Genomic DNA, 13,700 nt, shown 5'->3' on the forward strand with positions numbered 1-13,700 from the left:
GCCCGGAGGGTGCTCCCTACCCCGAGGGAAGAAGTGCCTCAGCCACCGAACTTTCTCCTTCTCTGACTCTGGAAAGAGCTACAGGAGAGCATGGAACTAATTTGCCCAACAGCGATTGTACTCTTAGGTTGTATTGCCCTTTTGTTTTTCCTTCAGTGGAAGAACTTGCGTGGACCCCCGTGCATAGGAGGCTGGATTCCTTGGATTGGAGCTGCATTTGAGTTCGGGAAAGCCCCTCTAGAATTTATAGAGAAAGCAAGAGTGAAGGTATGTGGCCTTGGCAGGTGAGGTGTCAGGAAGAGATATTGTTTTCTTATTTCTGTCATTGCATCTTAGGGAACATAACTTCTGTCCTCTCTTAAACGACATTTTTATTAATTCTAAAACGACCTTTTTATTAATTCTAAACGACCTTTTATTAATTCTGAAACTGGCAATCAACAGCTATTTCTTATGCAAGGAATATAGATTTTTATCGGTTATGAAATACAATGCTTGAAGCTACCAGAGGGGGAGGGTAAGAATGGGAAGCAAAGGCTGAGGTGGTCAGGCAGCACTGGACTGTGATGGAGGACTATGAGTGCTTTGGCGGTGGGTATGGTACATGTAGTGCCTTGAAGCGATGTGAACCTATAGCCCTGAATCATATACAGTGATGCAAACCAATGTTACTGCAATAATAAAACAATGCAATAGTAATTAAAAGAATACAGTGCAGGGCCTCCCCTGGTGGCTCAGCGGTTGAGCGCTGGGCGGCGAGGCTGCCCACAGCCTCTGCAGTGCCAGTTCGGCCCCGGTGGGGGTTCCACATGGCGCGGAGGACTTCTCCTGCCTCGCCCGCTGCTCCCCTCAGCAGTGTACTTCGTCAGTTTGCCTGTTCTGTTCCCTGCTCTGGCTCTGGTGGGTTCTCTTGCCCTCCTGCGCTTCTGACTGTACCCAGTTTATTTATACCCTTGTATAAATGAATAAATCTGAAAAAGGGAGTGATGGAATTATGATTGGAAGTTTGTGACAGCTGTAGAAAATTTGGGGGAGAAAAACTAACATTACAACAGCATTAAGTCTCTCATTTGCGAATGCTGTATATCAATTCATTTATTTGGCATTCAATTTCTTCCAGAAATATCCTGTAGTTTTTTTGTAATGAGGTCTTGCCTGTGAGTGTTAATTATTTACTTATGTATTTTATACTTATGGGCCTATTGTGGATAAAATTTTTTTACTTTTTTTTTTTTGCAATTGTGTCCTTATGGCATGTGAAAAATAAAATTTTTTGTTTATTTTTCTTTTAAACTTTTTGTTTTTTATTAAGCACATTCCACAGTACATGGCTGTCTTGAATAATATCTGTATAATTTAATGTTTCTGTAGCTGTTCAGACACAAATTTATTTCAAACAGATAACGGGCGGAGATAATTAATTACAAGATAGAATTACAGTATTTCAGTGCTTTAAAATACTAATATAATGGTAATTTAGAGTTGTTCAATTCTGATTAGCAAAATAAAGTCCAGAGTATGGCTTGGAATTACTACTGTAATCCCAGAAATTCAGAATTCCTCAAATGCCAAGTTCCCTGCTGTATTTTAATAGACACAATTCACAGGTTGTTTGTATAGTCAAAAGCCATAATTTCCCTAGTAACAAGAACTTTTATGTTAAACATGCAAAAACAATAGCAAAAAAAGTCCATTCATTCAGAAGAATTGCCTCCTTTACTCCCTTTGCCCTGGGCTTTTCTAAACCTTTTGATATTAAAGCTGTCACATGAAGAGTGGTGAAAGTTAAATCACTTTCACAACTGCTGTCAAGTTTAGAACATCTACCATATGAATAGGGGTTAATTTTTAAAATAGTTTTAGGTACAACATCTCGAAAAACTAACTTAGTAATATGTGAAAGGGAAGGATGAATTTTTCAAAAGGAAAAAGAAAAACTAAAAAGCAAAATGCAATCTAATAATCAAATCACATACACACACATTGATCCACATGCCACTCTCCATGCTACAGACGAAAGAGAGCCCAGGGACCTTATTTATATATCTATATATCTATATCTATCTCTCTCTATATATATGCATATCAAACTTTCTATCTTATGATTCAATTGCAAGATTCACTTACTAGCTCCAGTAGTTATTTTGTAGACTCGTTAGAATTTTTACACATAAAATCTTTCCTGCAAACAGACACATTTTTTATATGTATGTCTTCTATATGTTTATCTTGCATTATTACAATCAGTAATACCGCTAACATATTGTGGATTAGAGGTGATGAGAGTAGACAAGCTTATCTTTTTTCCGAAGGTACTTAATATTTATGTTCATTAAGTGTTCATTATGTATGTTACAGATTTTTTTGAAGTTATCTATTTCAGTCCTGACCTTCACTCTATACCAGGAATTCACAGACATCACGGGTGGGGGGGGGGGATAGTGATTTATTGTTTGTTTACCTCTAGACAATTCTCTCCTCTGCGGAGTTTCATTCCGTTTAGTTTTTACGTTTCCCCAACTTCTGCGAGGTCTTTGAAAACATGATCTTTGAAATTTATCCATCTTCCTAGTTGTCAATGAGACACTTGGTTTACCTGCTTCTACCACATCCTACCAACGCAGAAATAGAAGCTTCTGAATTTGTTGGAAAAGTTGCAAAGTAATCCCTGTGCCATAGTTCATTTTAAGAGTTTCCTAGTGATTGATGTGGTTTGTTTCCCATATTTTGCTATTATAAATATTGTAGAAATAAATGTCTTTTCTATGTGGCAAGCATATCTGTAAATTATCAAAGTGAGTGTAATAGGAAACTGAGTGTTTTGAGTAGAGGAGTGAGGTGATCTGACTTCAATTTTAAAGCACCCCTTTGGCTGCTCTGCTGAACAAAAATATGAGTAAAAGAAAGAAGATATTTTTAAGGTTAATGCATTAATTCAAGATTGAGATCATAGTTTAGATTGACCACTGTGATAGCAGTGCATGTTTGAGAAGTGGCTTGATATCTTTTTTTTTTTTAAGATTTTTTTTAATTTATTTAAGAATGGGGTACAGGCCAGATGTGCGGGAGGGTGAGAGGATTCACCAGAGACAGAGTGGGGAGCAGAACAGGCAGACTTACGAAATACACTGCTGAGGGGAGCAGCGGACGAGCCAGGAGAGGTCTGCCATGCCATGTGGGATCCTTTCCAGCCGACTGGCCAGCCAGGATCAAACCTGTGCCGCAGAGGCTGCAGACAGCTTCATAGCGCTGAGCTCAACTGCCTGGGACACCAGGGGAGGCCTTGCTTGATATCTTTTGAAGATGTAAGTAACAGGATTTGCCAGTAGATTGCAAAGAATGAAAAGGATCAAAGGTGGTTCAACAGGTTTGGCTACAGAAACTAGAAAGTATAGTTGCTAACAAGTAAGATGGGCAAGATTGTAAGAACTCATTGGGAGGGAGGATAGGAACTCCAATTTAGATAGATAAGAGTTTGGGATGTTGATAGCCAAGTGGAGACGTTGAGGTAAGCAGTTGGATACATGAGTTTGGAAGTTGGGAAAGAGTTCCAATTATGCAAGTTTTTTCACATATATATTTCTATTTTACCCTTTTTAGTTTTTGTATTTTTACATTCTCTTTCCTTAGGCTCTTTCTGTTGTTGTTGTTGTTGTTATTTTGTGGTGTATAGTCTCTCTTGTATATATTGTAGTTGTCTTTTCTTCAGAAATGCCTTTATTGTCTTTTTTTTCCCCCTGAGTTTCTTTTTCCCCTAATTTTCCTCTATTGCCTAGCTATTTCTTCCATGTTTTCTTATACTTCTGCTTTATTTCATTTGCAGCTGCAACTATTACATAATATTTGAATTCACAAAAGTAATTCTGCATGACAGGTTTTAAATGCTCTTAGGCGAAACACTTTTCGGTGAATTTTATCATTTTTAAGGAATTTCTGCTTTTTAAAGTTTTTTTATAGTTCTGAATTTTTCCTTTTTGTTTACTAATATTTTAATGAGTTGAGTTATCTTGAACCACTTGTTAGCAGGAGGATTTGATTGGGGGATGTTGTTTTCCAGGTTTCTCAGCTTATGTTTGTTTTTTCTTCTCTTTTACTACAGTGAAAAAATACCACCTCTGTGCATCCATGGCTCCTGTCTTTCAGGATCTAATCTAGACATGATCTCTTACTGCCTTTCTTCAATAGCTGCTCCTACTAAGAGACACAACTCTTGTCTTCTCAGGTGTTCTCTTTACTTTTAGAAGATGGAGCTTTCTGGAACCTTCTGAACAATTTTTGTGTAACTTTTTGCTGCCTTCCCTAATACTGTTTAATCTTAGCCCATCTCACAGTGGTTCCATATCCTTGCATATTCCTGTTTCTCTCACATCCTACTGTTGAAATTTCTGATGCATGTTGGTTTCAGATGCTGTGGCCTATACTTTTATAGTTTGTTGATTTCTTTTTCTTGCTTACCTGAGTATGGTGCTTGTTCTCCTTGTGGTTTTGTGTGGTTTCCAGAAAAGAGGTGGAACAATCCAGAAAGAAGTTGTCACAATTTCTAGCAAAGTTTGAAGTTCATTTTCTTTAAAAATTCTTTCTTTTGTCAATAGGTTCATATGCTAAAGGTATAAGTAAGCATCTATACGATGAAAATTATTCCTCTTCTCTGTCCTCTGGCTGTCTAGTTAACCTTCCTTTATTCTCTTGTGTAACTGTTAGAGGTATCCTATGACTTAAAAAATTAATTAGGAATGTTTACTTCTGAAATGATAACATAAATTTACTTTGCCCTATTTGTCCCACAAATTAAGACATAAACAGTGCTTGAACATTATTTGTAAAACAAGCATAAGATTCTGAAAGGTAGAGAGAGGAAGGCAGATAGGTCAGTGACCATAGGATCTGAGGTAAAAAATGACAGTGAGTTCCCTAAGTTTTCTTTCTGCTTCATGTATCTAGAGTCTAGATTGGGATTCTAGAAAGCCCAAAAACCTGGAAATGCCAATAGGCACAGACAAAAAATGTGCCCCAAGAAAAGCCTATTCTCTCCAGATAACCAGGAAAGGAGCAATCTGGCAAAATGAAAACTTCCGGACAATAATAACTATTGTAATACAGTCAAACACTGCAGAAAAATCTTTGGCGTTACCTTAGTCAGCAAATGACAAGCAGGAAACCTAACTATACAGTCTTGCTAGCCTATAACCCTCTGCTCCAAGATGGAGTGGTATCAGAGGAGGCCTGACTTTTTTTTTTTTTTAAAGATTTATTTTTATTTATTTATACAAGCACTGGGTACAGTCAGAAGCGCGGGAGGGTGAGAGAATTCACCAGAGCCAGAGCGGGGAGCAAAACAGGCAAACTGATGAAGAAATACACTGCTGAAGAGAGCAGCAGACAGTAGGAGAGGTCTGTGCACCATGTGGGACCCTCGCTGGCAGCCGGGGATCAAACTGGCGGTGCAGAGGCTGTGGGCAGCTTCACAACCCTGCGCTCAACCGCTGTGCCACCGAGGAGGCCCTAGAAAATCCTGACTTTCTATGCCTTTCAATAATAAATCCATCCTACTGCAGTTTTAAGGCCATACCAGGATCCTGCTACAACCCAGCAGTAGCATGGAGTCTCCCACAACCCACAACTCATTGGGGTTGAGACTGCTGAGCCTTAAAAGATGAGTCAGGATTTTTTTACACCACTCAACAATAAAGAGGCTACTTCCTAACTTCTTATTTCCATATCTGTGGAGGCCATGATGAAGTAGTAATGAGAAGCCCACTCCTCTCAGATGGAGTTGTATAAGAAGAAATCTAGTAGGGAATCTTAACTTTCATCTCCAACTGATACAGGGCAGCAAGGGGCATTAAAACTGGCCAAGGACACTGCCCGAATAGTTTACTGATCACCATCTGAGTTCTTCACCCACACACACAATTGCAAGACTACTCAGGTTCAAAGAACAGCTACCAGTTACACAACCAGCATTAGCAAGGTGTAAGTAGAGACCAAGTGAAGAACCTAAATTTCTATCTATCATATAGGTAGATAATGTGACACCCCACTTCCTACCTGACAATAATGCCAAAGGAGGCCTGGAAAACATAAGATTTAAATAAGATTCAGAGTGTCATTCCATAATATACCAAGTATCCAGATTTCAACAGAAAATCACTCCTCCTACAAAGAACCAGGCAGATTTCAACTTGAATAACAAAAGACAATCAAGAGATGACAACATTGAGATGACACAGATATGACAACTCTCTGACAAGGACCTTAAGGTAATCATGGTAAAGTGCTTCAACAATTAAGTAATTATAAACATTTTTGAATCAAATGGAAAAAAATAAAAAGTATCAATAAAGAAATAGAAAGTCTCTCAAAAGAAATAGCTCATATAAATAAGAAACAAATGGAAATTTTAGAAATGAAAATAAAATAACTAATAAAGAATAAAAACTCAATGGATGGGTACAACAGCACAATAGATAACAGGAAGAAAACAATCAGTGACCTTGAAGATAGCTCAATTATCCAATATAAAAGACAGAAGAAGTACTGAAAAAAAAAAAAAAGGATAGCCCATTAGGGACTTTATAACAAAAGAATTAACATTCATGTTGTCAGAGTTCCAGAAGGAGTGAAGAGAGGGTAGGGATGAAAAGTATTTGTAGAAATAAGGCTGAAAAATTCCCAAATTGGCTAATGACCAAAATTAAGCTAATTCCAAAGAAGAGAAACCTAAGGAAATCTACACCAACACCCATGATAGTCAAACTTCTGCAGTCTAAGGTCAAAGAAAGAATTCTTAAAAGCAGCAAGAGAATAATGAAACCTCATTATGGTGAGCAGACAGATTCCGCATCAGAAACCATGGAAGTGAGAAGAAAGTAAAGTAACATTTTCTCAAGTACTCAAAGAAGAGAGAACTGTCAACTAAGAATCTTCACGTTAGCAGAACTATCCACTTGAAATTAAGGGGAAAACAAGACATTTTCAGTTAAAGGAAGACTAAATCTTTTGCTCTCAAACCTATCTTAAACATTTAACTCAAGGAAGTTCTCTAAATGGAAAAGAGCAATAAAAGAAGAAATCTTGGACATCAAGAAGGACATAGTAATCAAAATATATGCGAATACAATAGACTTTACTTCTCTTCAGATTTCTAAATTATGTTTTGTCCTGAAACAAAAATTGCAACACATGAACTGGTAATAAACTACACTGATTGACTATGATTAGTTATATATGAATAAAGTAATACCAAGAGCAATAACTGAAGAAACTAATCAAAAAAGATACACTCAAAAATATTATAGACCTGGTACTGCCCACCATTGTGTCCTAGGAATGATCATGTGCCATTCATGGCAGGTTAAGGCATGATTGTAATATTGAAGTAGTGATGAGCATGAATGATATTTCAAGGTATTTATAACTATAATGTTATATAAAGTATGGGAGTTTGTTCTTAGAAAATACATGTTGGCTGTGGTCTGGTAAAGTCATCCTGACCATAGGAAGAAATGAGAATGTTTCTTGGAAGGAAGTTTATTATTTTGAGGGGAAGAGGAGGGTCACTGTATGCTGTGCAGGGCCAGGGGATAAAGCACCAGTGTCAGTGAGGAGGCATAAGAGGAGCTAGAGAAAAGCCTGTGCAGAGTCTTGATCTAGACTCACTGAGGAACACCAAGACAGGGTAGGGTAAACAATTTAGTATTGACTAGTTTGAATAATTCTGAATGTCTTTGAGTGATAGTGATGGTCTCTGGTTGTTTGGTACCTGGCCCTGGGCTGCTTTAGAATAGAAGAACTTTTGGCATGAAGTGTGTGAAATAAGAAAGTAGTCAGGAACTGGGGTATAGACTCCAGATAGGTTGTTTTGCTTAAGAAAGGCATACCTCTGACTAAGTGAGCTCTTTGTTCTTCCTGAGAATTGGCTAGCCCGAGGCTAGGGCAATTTCTCCTTAGTAGCAAGGCTGCTAAAGCCAGAACATCAAAAAGCTAATATAATTAGCCTCATGATGCATTGATGCCAAATAGACACAGAATTTAAGGAAATGCATATGAAACAATGGTTTCTTTTGATGATAGAGTCATGGATAACATTGGGGGTTGTTACTTACATTCGTATTTTGATAAAATGTTAAATTATAATTACAGGTCATTGAAAATATTGATATTTTTTTCCCAGTAATATCTTGGGCTCCCTGAAATCAATCCCTGCAGTAGAGTATGTTTGTAGGCTACAAATAGTGATCTGATAGGACTGATGATATAGGGAAGAGAAGGCATAAATGTAGAACAAAGAGAAGGTAAGAATGTGGAATCCATAACACAACTGAAGGAGTCCTGGCATTTCACAGGAGCAGAAAATTGCATCTGTGTTAACCTGAGGGGAAGCATGGAAAATGGGTATAGATTTGTTATCTTTGCAGGATTTGGTGGGGAGAAGTAGAGAAGCTCTTACTTGATTGCTTCTTGAGTTACAAAGGAGGGGCACTACTATAAGAGTGGAGAGGGTTGGGCAAGGTGTACAGATGAAATAGTCATTTTGGAAAGTGAGAAAGTGAGCTCGTTAGTGAACTTTTTTTTTTTTTTGTGGGACCCTCGCTGGAGGCTGGGTAATGAACGAACTGGCGCTGCAGAGGCTGCAGGCAGTCCCGCAGCCCAGCGCTCAACCGCTGCGCCACCAGGGGAGGCCCTGTTAGTGAACTTTTGAGGATTGCAAAGCATTGTTAAATCACTACAGATTTAAGGTGAAATCATCTATTTTGTATCATTTTCTTGAACAAAGTTGAGCTTAGGTCACTTGTGAGCCTACGGATATTTTAATACAATGTTGAAATATTACAATATTTGATATAGTTTTGAATAATTATTTCAAACTATTATTTTAAATAATTATGCATTAAGGATGATGCAAGTAAATAATAACATGATCACAAGGAAAATTAAGTATTAGGACAGAATAAATTAGGATTGATATAATTTAGATGACCGAATCAGCAAAATTTATAACTCATTCACTTATAAAGTAACTGTAGCTTTTATCTTGACTAACTTCTACATTGGGTGTCCTTAAGAGCATTGTCTTAAACATAACCCATGACCCAGTAACATTTATATTATTTGTATCATTTTTCTTATCAGTATGGACCAATATTTACAATCTTTGTATTGGGCACCCGAATGACCTTTATTACTGAAGAAGAGGGAATGAATGTGTTTTTAAAATCCAAAGAAGTAAATTTTGAACTAGCAGTGCAAAATCCCGTCTATCGTACAGGTAAAGAATATTTTTAGATAATTCATTTGAAATACAACATTGGAATCCCAGAGCAATTTTAGGGTAACACTTAAGGCCTTACTCCTCTATGAAATCTGATGTGGGCCTATAATTTATTCTTAAGAGTAGAATTAGGTGGGGAAAAGAGTATATGATAAGTATGGTCACTGAAAAACAAATACGTATTCAACCTAATACATAGCATGAATTAAAAGAGCCTTTCGTGTATTTCTTGCCATTAAGATAAAAAAGTATTCTAAAAGCTGTCAGTAATCAATAACGTGATTTTTATTTCTTGCTTGCACAAAAATCACAATGGATTGACTACATTCTTTGACTATTTAGTACTTTTTGATATATAGACTATGGCATTCCAGATTGAAGAATATAAATATTTGGAACACTCTTGATCGGTGCATTCACATACTCAGAAAAATATACCAACTTACTCTCCTATCAGAGGTGTGTAGAAATGAGCAAGATTTTTAAGTTTTGCCTCCCCCGGGCTTTTCATGTTTAAAATATTTCTATTTAACAGGTAAAATATATTAATATTTACTCTTCAATCAGCTTATTATCTCTCACATATTCCCCTACCACAGAGATGATGTATGCTCAAGAAATCTAAATATGTTTTTATAACTTACACAAAATGTAACCATCACATAATAGGATGATAATGTATAAAATTAAAATTTATTTTTTGAAAAAGACACTTTCAATAAAATTTAAAAAGGATTAAAGAAAAATATAAAAGAATAAGTAGTTAAAAAACTCAGCCCAACCCAACCCATTCAGGAGGATGTGTTATGGCTGGAGCATGAAGACTAATATAAAGGAGATAGTGGGGGGAGGTTATTCATGGGGCTATGAAAGGCCTCCTGGTAGAAATAATAGTCAAGAAGACAATTGAAGAAAAATATAAAGCAGTAGGAGAAATTTATGACTTGCAGGCATGGGTGTATAGGGGTGGGGGGAAGGTTGGTGGTCAAGGAGAGAATGTTCTGAGAAGAGTAGAGCTCATGAAAATTCTGAAATATAAAAAATGAGTGTGTGTTTTCAATATACTGGAATATAGATTTGGAGAGAAAAGGGACCAGAAATATTACTGGGGAGCTAGAAAGATGGTAGACGGTCTTATAAACCTTTAGGATAGAAATCCAATGGAAGGTTTTTAACCTGGAAATAAAATCACCAAATTTGTGAGTCTGAGATGCCTTCTTAATTACTTAAGTATCCATCATCCCTTAAAGTGAAATTCCCTATCGACTTTCACTATTTCAAAATGTAGGTCAAATCATTACCTCCTTTTTATTTGTAAGAGTTGGTTTATGTACTGGGCAGACTTTAGCTATAATCCCTATCAAGTATATGGAGTGTTTGCTTCAAGAAATTCTTTTATTTTCTTTCGAAAACAATTTTCTCTCTTTGTAGCATCAATTCCAAAGAACATCTTTTTCACACTTCATGAAAAACTTTATGTCATGATGAAAGGGAAAATGGGTACTTTCAACCTAGAGCAAATCTCTGGAAAATTGACAGAAGAATTACACAGACAGTTGGAAAATCTGGGCACTCATGGGACAATGGAGTTGAACAACTTAGTAAGGTAAATATATGCATCACATTGATTTAGTTTTTTTTGGTGGGGGGGCAGAAGGGATTAAAATTTGGAGCCTTTGGATTGGAATTCAGAATTATGGGAGATTAATGACGTCTTTACCTACTAGGTGATTTAGAGATTAATCTTTTAAATTTCATTTGGCAAACTTTCAGTTAGCACTTCAGTTTTAAAGTAGATAAATCAACCAATGCATTCATCTTAATACCTTTACAGTAATGTCTTCTTAATCACTCCAGATGTGTATGCTCTACATGGATTTACCTCTTATAATTGTTATGCACCCATCAGAATTTTGACAAAACATTTAGCGCAATCTGTGATTGCTAGAGCAAGCTGCCATTGAGAGGAAAGGGCAGAGTAGAGAATCTTAAAGTAGATGGCAAGGGTCTAGGAGATGTTTGTGAAATTTGTCAAGGTGGCTGAGATAAAATCATGGTTGGCCTCAGGACTCAGCCCAGGTTCCTCCTTAGAGGAGGGATCTGAGGATGGGTGCCCCAGAGAAGGGCAGTGGAGGGAGCCAGGGAACACATCATACTCTAGCTTTTTGGCAAAGATCTGGGCAGGGCATGGCAAGCAAAGAGAAATTGTCATAAATTGATGTTACCAGTTTGATACTTTCCCATCTTGATAGGATTCAACAGTTCAGGTTCAAAACAGAACAATAACATTTTGCAAGCATTCCAGAAAAAGCAAGAGAGAAATAACAAAAACAAAACCAAGCAATCAAATAAACTTTTAGCATGCTCAATATCTACAACAAAATAAAGACAATTGTTGCAAGCCTTTCAAACCGGGGTGGGGGGCAATGAGATTCTGAAGAGTTTCTAAGTAAGGAAGGTAAATAAAAATGAAATAAACAATACTTAGTACTACTAATCTAGGACATATTGGTAATCTTTTTTTTTTTCACTAAAGTATTCCACAGTAGTCATTTTTTTTTTCAGTTAAAGTAAAAGTTATTGGTGATAGGTCATACATTTCAATATACAATTGGTCAAATTTGTAGGATCCTGTAAGACATTAGGAAATTTGATGACTAATATTGCCCTTAATTCTTTGGTTGGTTATTTTTTGCTGCTATATAAGGACATGGACAGTATTTTGTTATTATTATTTGCTAATTAAATGCTTGTTGAAATTGTATGGAATCAACTTCTTTCTGCTTATCAACTCACAATTGTCAGAATCTGACAGTGCTTGCTTGGAAAGCATTTTAAAATCTTCTGATAGATGAAACTACAATTTCAATTATCCCTAAGTTATTTTGATCACAGCAAGCAAATATTAAAACCTCCCAAGTGTGACTTTTTCCAAAAGAATGTGTTACATATTATCTATTCCTAACAGAGGGATATTAAATACTGCTCTCTTTTGTTTCTTGTGCCTTTCTTCTCTTTTGGCATTGGATCTTTTGTTTTGGTTTTTGTTTTTGTTTTTTTTTATGTTTCTGTCTTTGTAGGAATCTACTTTATCCTGTCACAGTGAATATACTCTTTAAAAAAGGTTTGTTTCCCACAAATGAAAGGAAAATCAAGGAGTTCCATAGACATTTTCAAAGTTATGATGAAGGTTTTGAGTATGGATCCCAGATTCCAGAATATCTACTAAGGTACAGAGTTGTCTCCTATTTTCTTAGAACTGATTCCTTCATCAAGGTCCTCTCAGCAATTGATATATTTATATCACTTCTCTATGCTAGCCAAATGTAACAGCAGTGTAAGTGGAAGAGAAAAAAAAAATATTTCCTATCACCAGTTTGGGTTTTGGGTGTGTGTGCGAATGACAGGAGTAATTGAAGAGAGATGCATTATTTCTTTTTTCCCCTTATTTTGAGGGTAAAAGGAGAGGATGGGATAAGGAGAAAATATGAGCGTGAAAGGAAGAATTTATTTTTCAACCTTGCATATATTAAAGTGTATTATTATTATTACATTCACTGCTACATTTTGGAATGTGTTCAGTCATCAAGTGTGACTAGTCTCAGAATTAGACAATGTTGTCCTTATTTTCTTTTTAAAGATTTATTTATTTATTTATTTATTTATTTATACAAGCACTGGGTACAGTCAGAAGCGCGGGAGGGTGAGAGAATTCACCAGAGCCAGAGCGGGGAGCAGAGCAGGCAGAAGGACCGAGGTACACTGCTGAGGGGAGCAGCGGGTGGCAGGAGAGGCCTGCGCACCATATGGGACCCTCCTCCGGTGGCCAGGGAGCAGCCGGGGATCGAACCGGCGCTAAGGCTGCGGGCAGCTTTGTAACCCAGCACTCAACTGCTGCACCACCGGGGAGGCCCTCAAACATTTATTTCTAAAAGATACTAAAATGTGGCTGCTTATCTCCCTCAGTTTTCCTTGTAGACTAGTAAGCCTGAGATAGGTCTTATGAAGCTCTAACTGAAAATAAAGAAGAAATTTAGAAAAACATAATTCCATAAACATTCTTCCTTTTCTGCTGTGACCTATTGCTCTTCAAGTGCTTTCAAATTAATTTATATAAATATTTTTTCTCACCTAGAAACTGGTCAAAATCCAAAAAGTGGTTTCTAGCATTCCTTAAGAAAAGCATTTCAGATATAAAAGTTTCTAAATCGACAAAAGAAAATTCCATGGTAAGTATTCCTTAACTTCTTTGCTAAAATTTCTGAGATGAAAACTGTAATTATATATTTTGCTACAATTTGTGAGATATATTAGATACCATTTTGTGCCAGGCACTGTGATGAGTGCATTACTTTATTATTCCATCCTCACAACAGTGAGGTAGTTATTAATAGTACTCTGTGTATAAAAAAATAAGGATGTAGAAAAA

The 13,700-nt window shown here is 36.7% G+C and overlaps 1 protein-coding gene across 2 annotated transcripts in view; it reads left to right on the forward strand.

Moving 5' to 3' along the window:
• Window positions 1-90: 90 nt before the first annotated feature.
• Window positions 91-13,700, forward strand: part of CYP39A1 (cytochrome P450 family 39 subfamily A member 1) — a gene marked incomplete at both ends in the record, with an annotated part of 80,777 nt that continues 67,167 nt past the window's right edge. The window contains 5 exons of one of the 2 annotated variants that reach the window (XM_084227730.1): window positions 91-267; window positions 9,133-9,268; window positions 10,703-10,877; window positions 12,352-12,501; window positions 13,407-13,500. In XM_084227730.1, coding sequence (XP_084083856.1) covers window positions 91-267; window positions 9,133-9,268; window positions 10,703-10,877; window positions 12,352-12,501; window positions 13,407-13,500 — 732 coding nt within the window. The remainder of the gene's footprint in view (window positions 268-9,132; window positions 9,269-10,702; window positions 10,878-12,351; window positions 12,502-13,406; window positions 13,501-13,700) is intronic. The other variant, XM_084227731.1, reaches the window with a different exon arrangement.

This window comes from Talpa europaea, assembly GCF_964194135.1.
Source record: "Talpa europaea genome assembly, chromosome: 2".
In the NCBI taxonomy this organism is placed as follows: domain Eukaryota; kingdom Metazoa; phylum Chordata; class Mammalia; order Eulipotyphla; family Talpidae; genus Talpa; species Talpa europaea.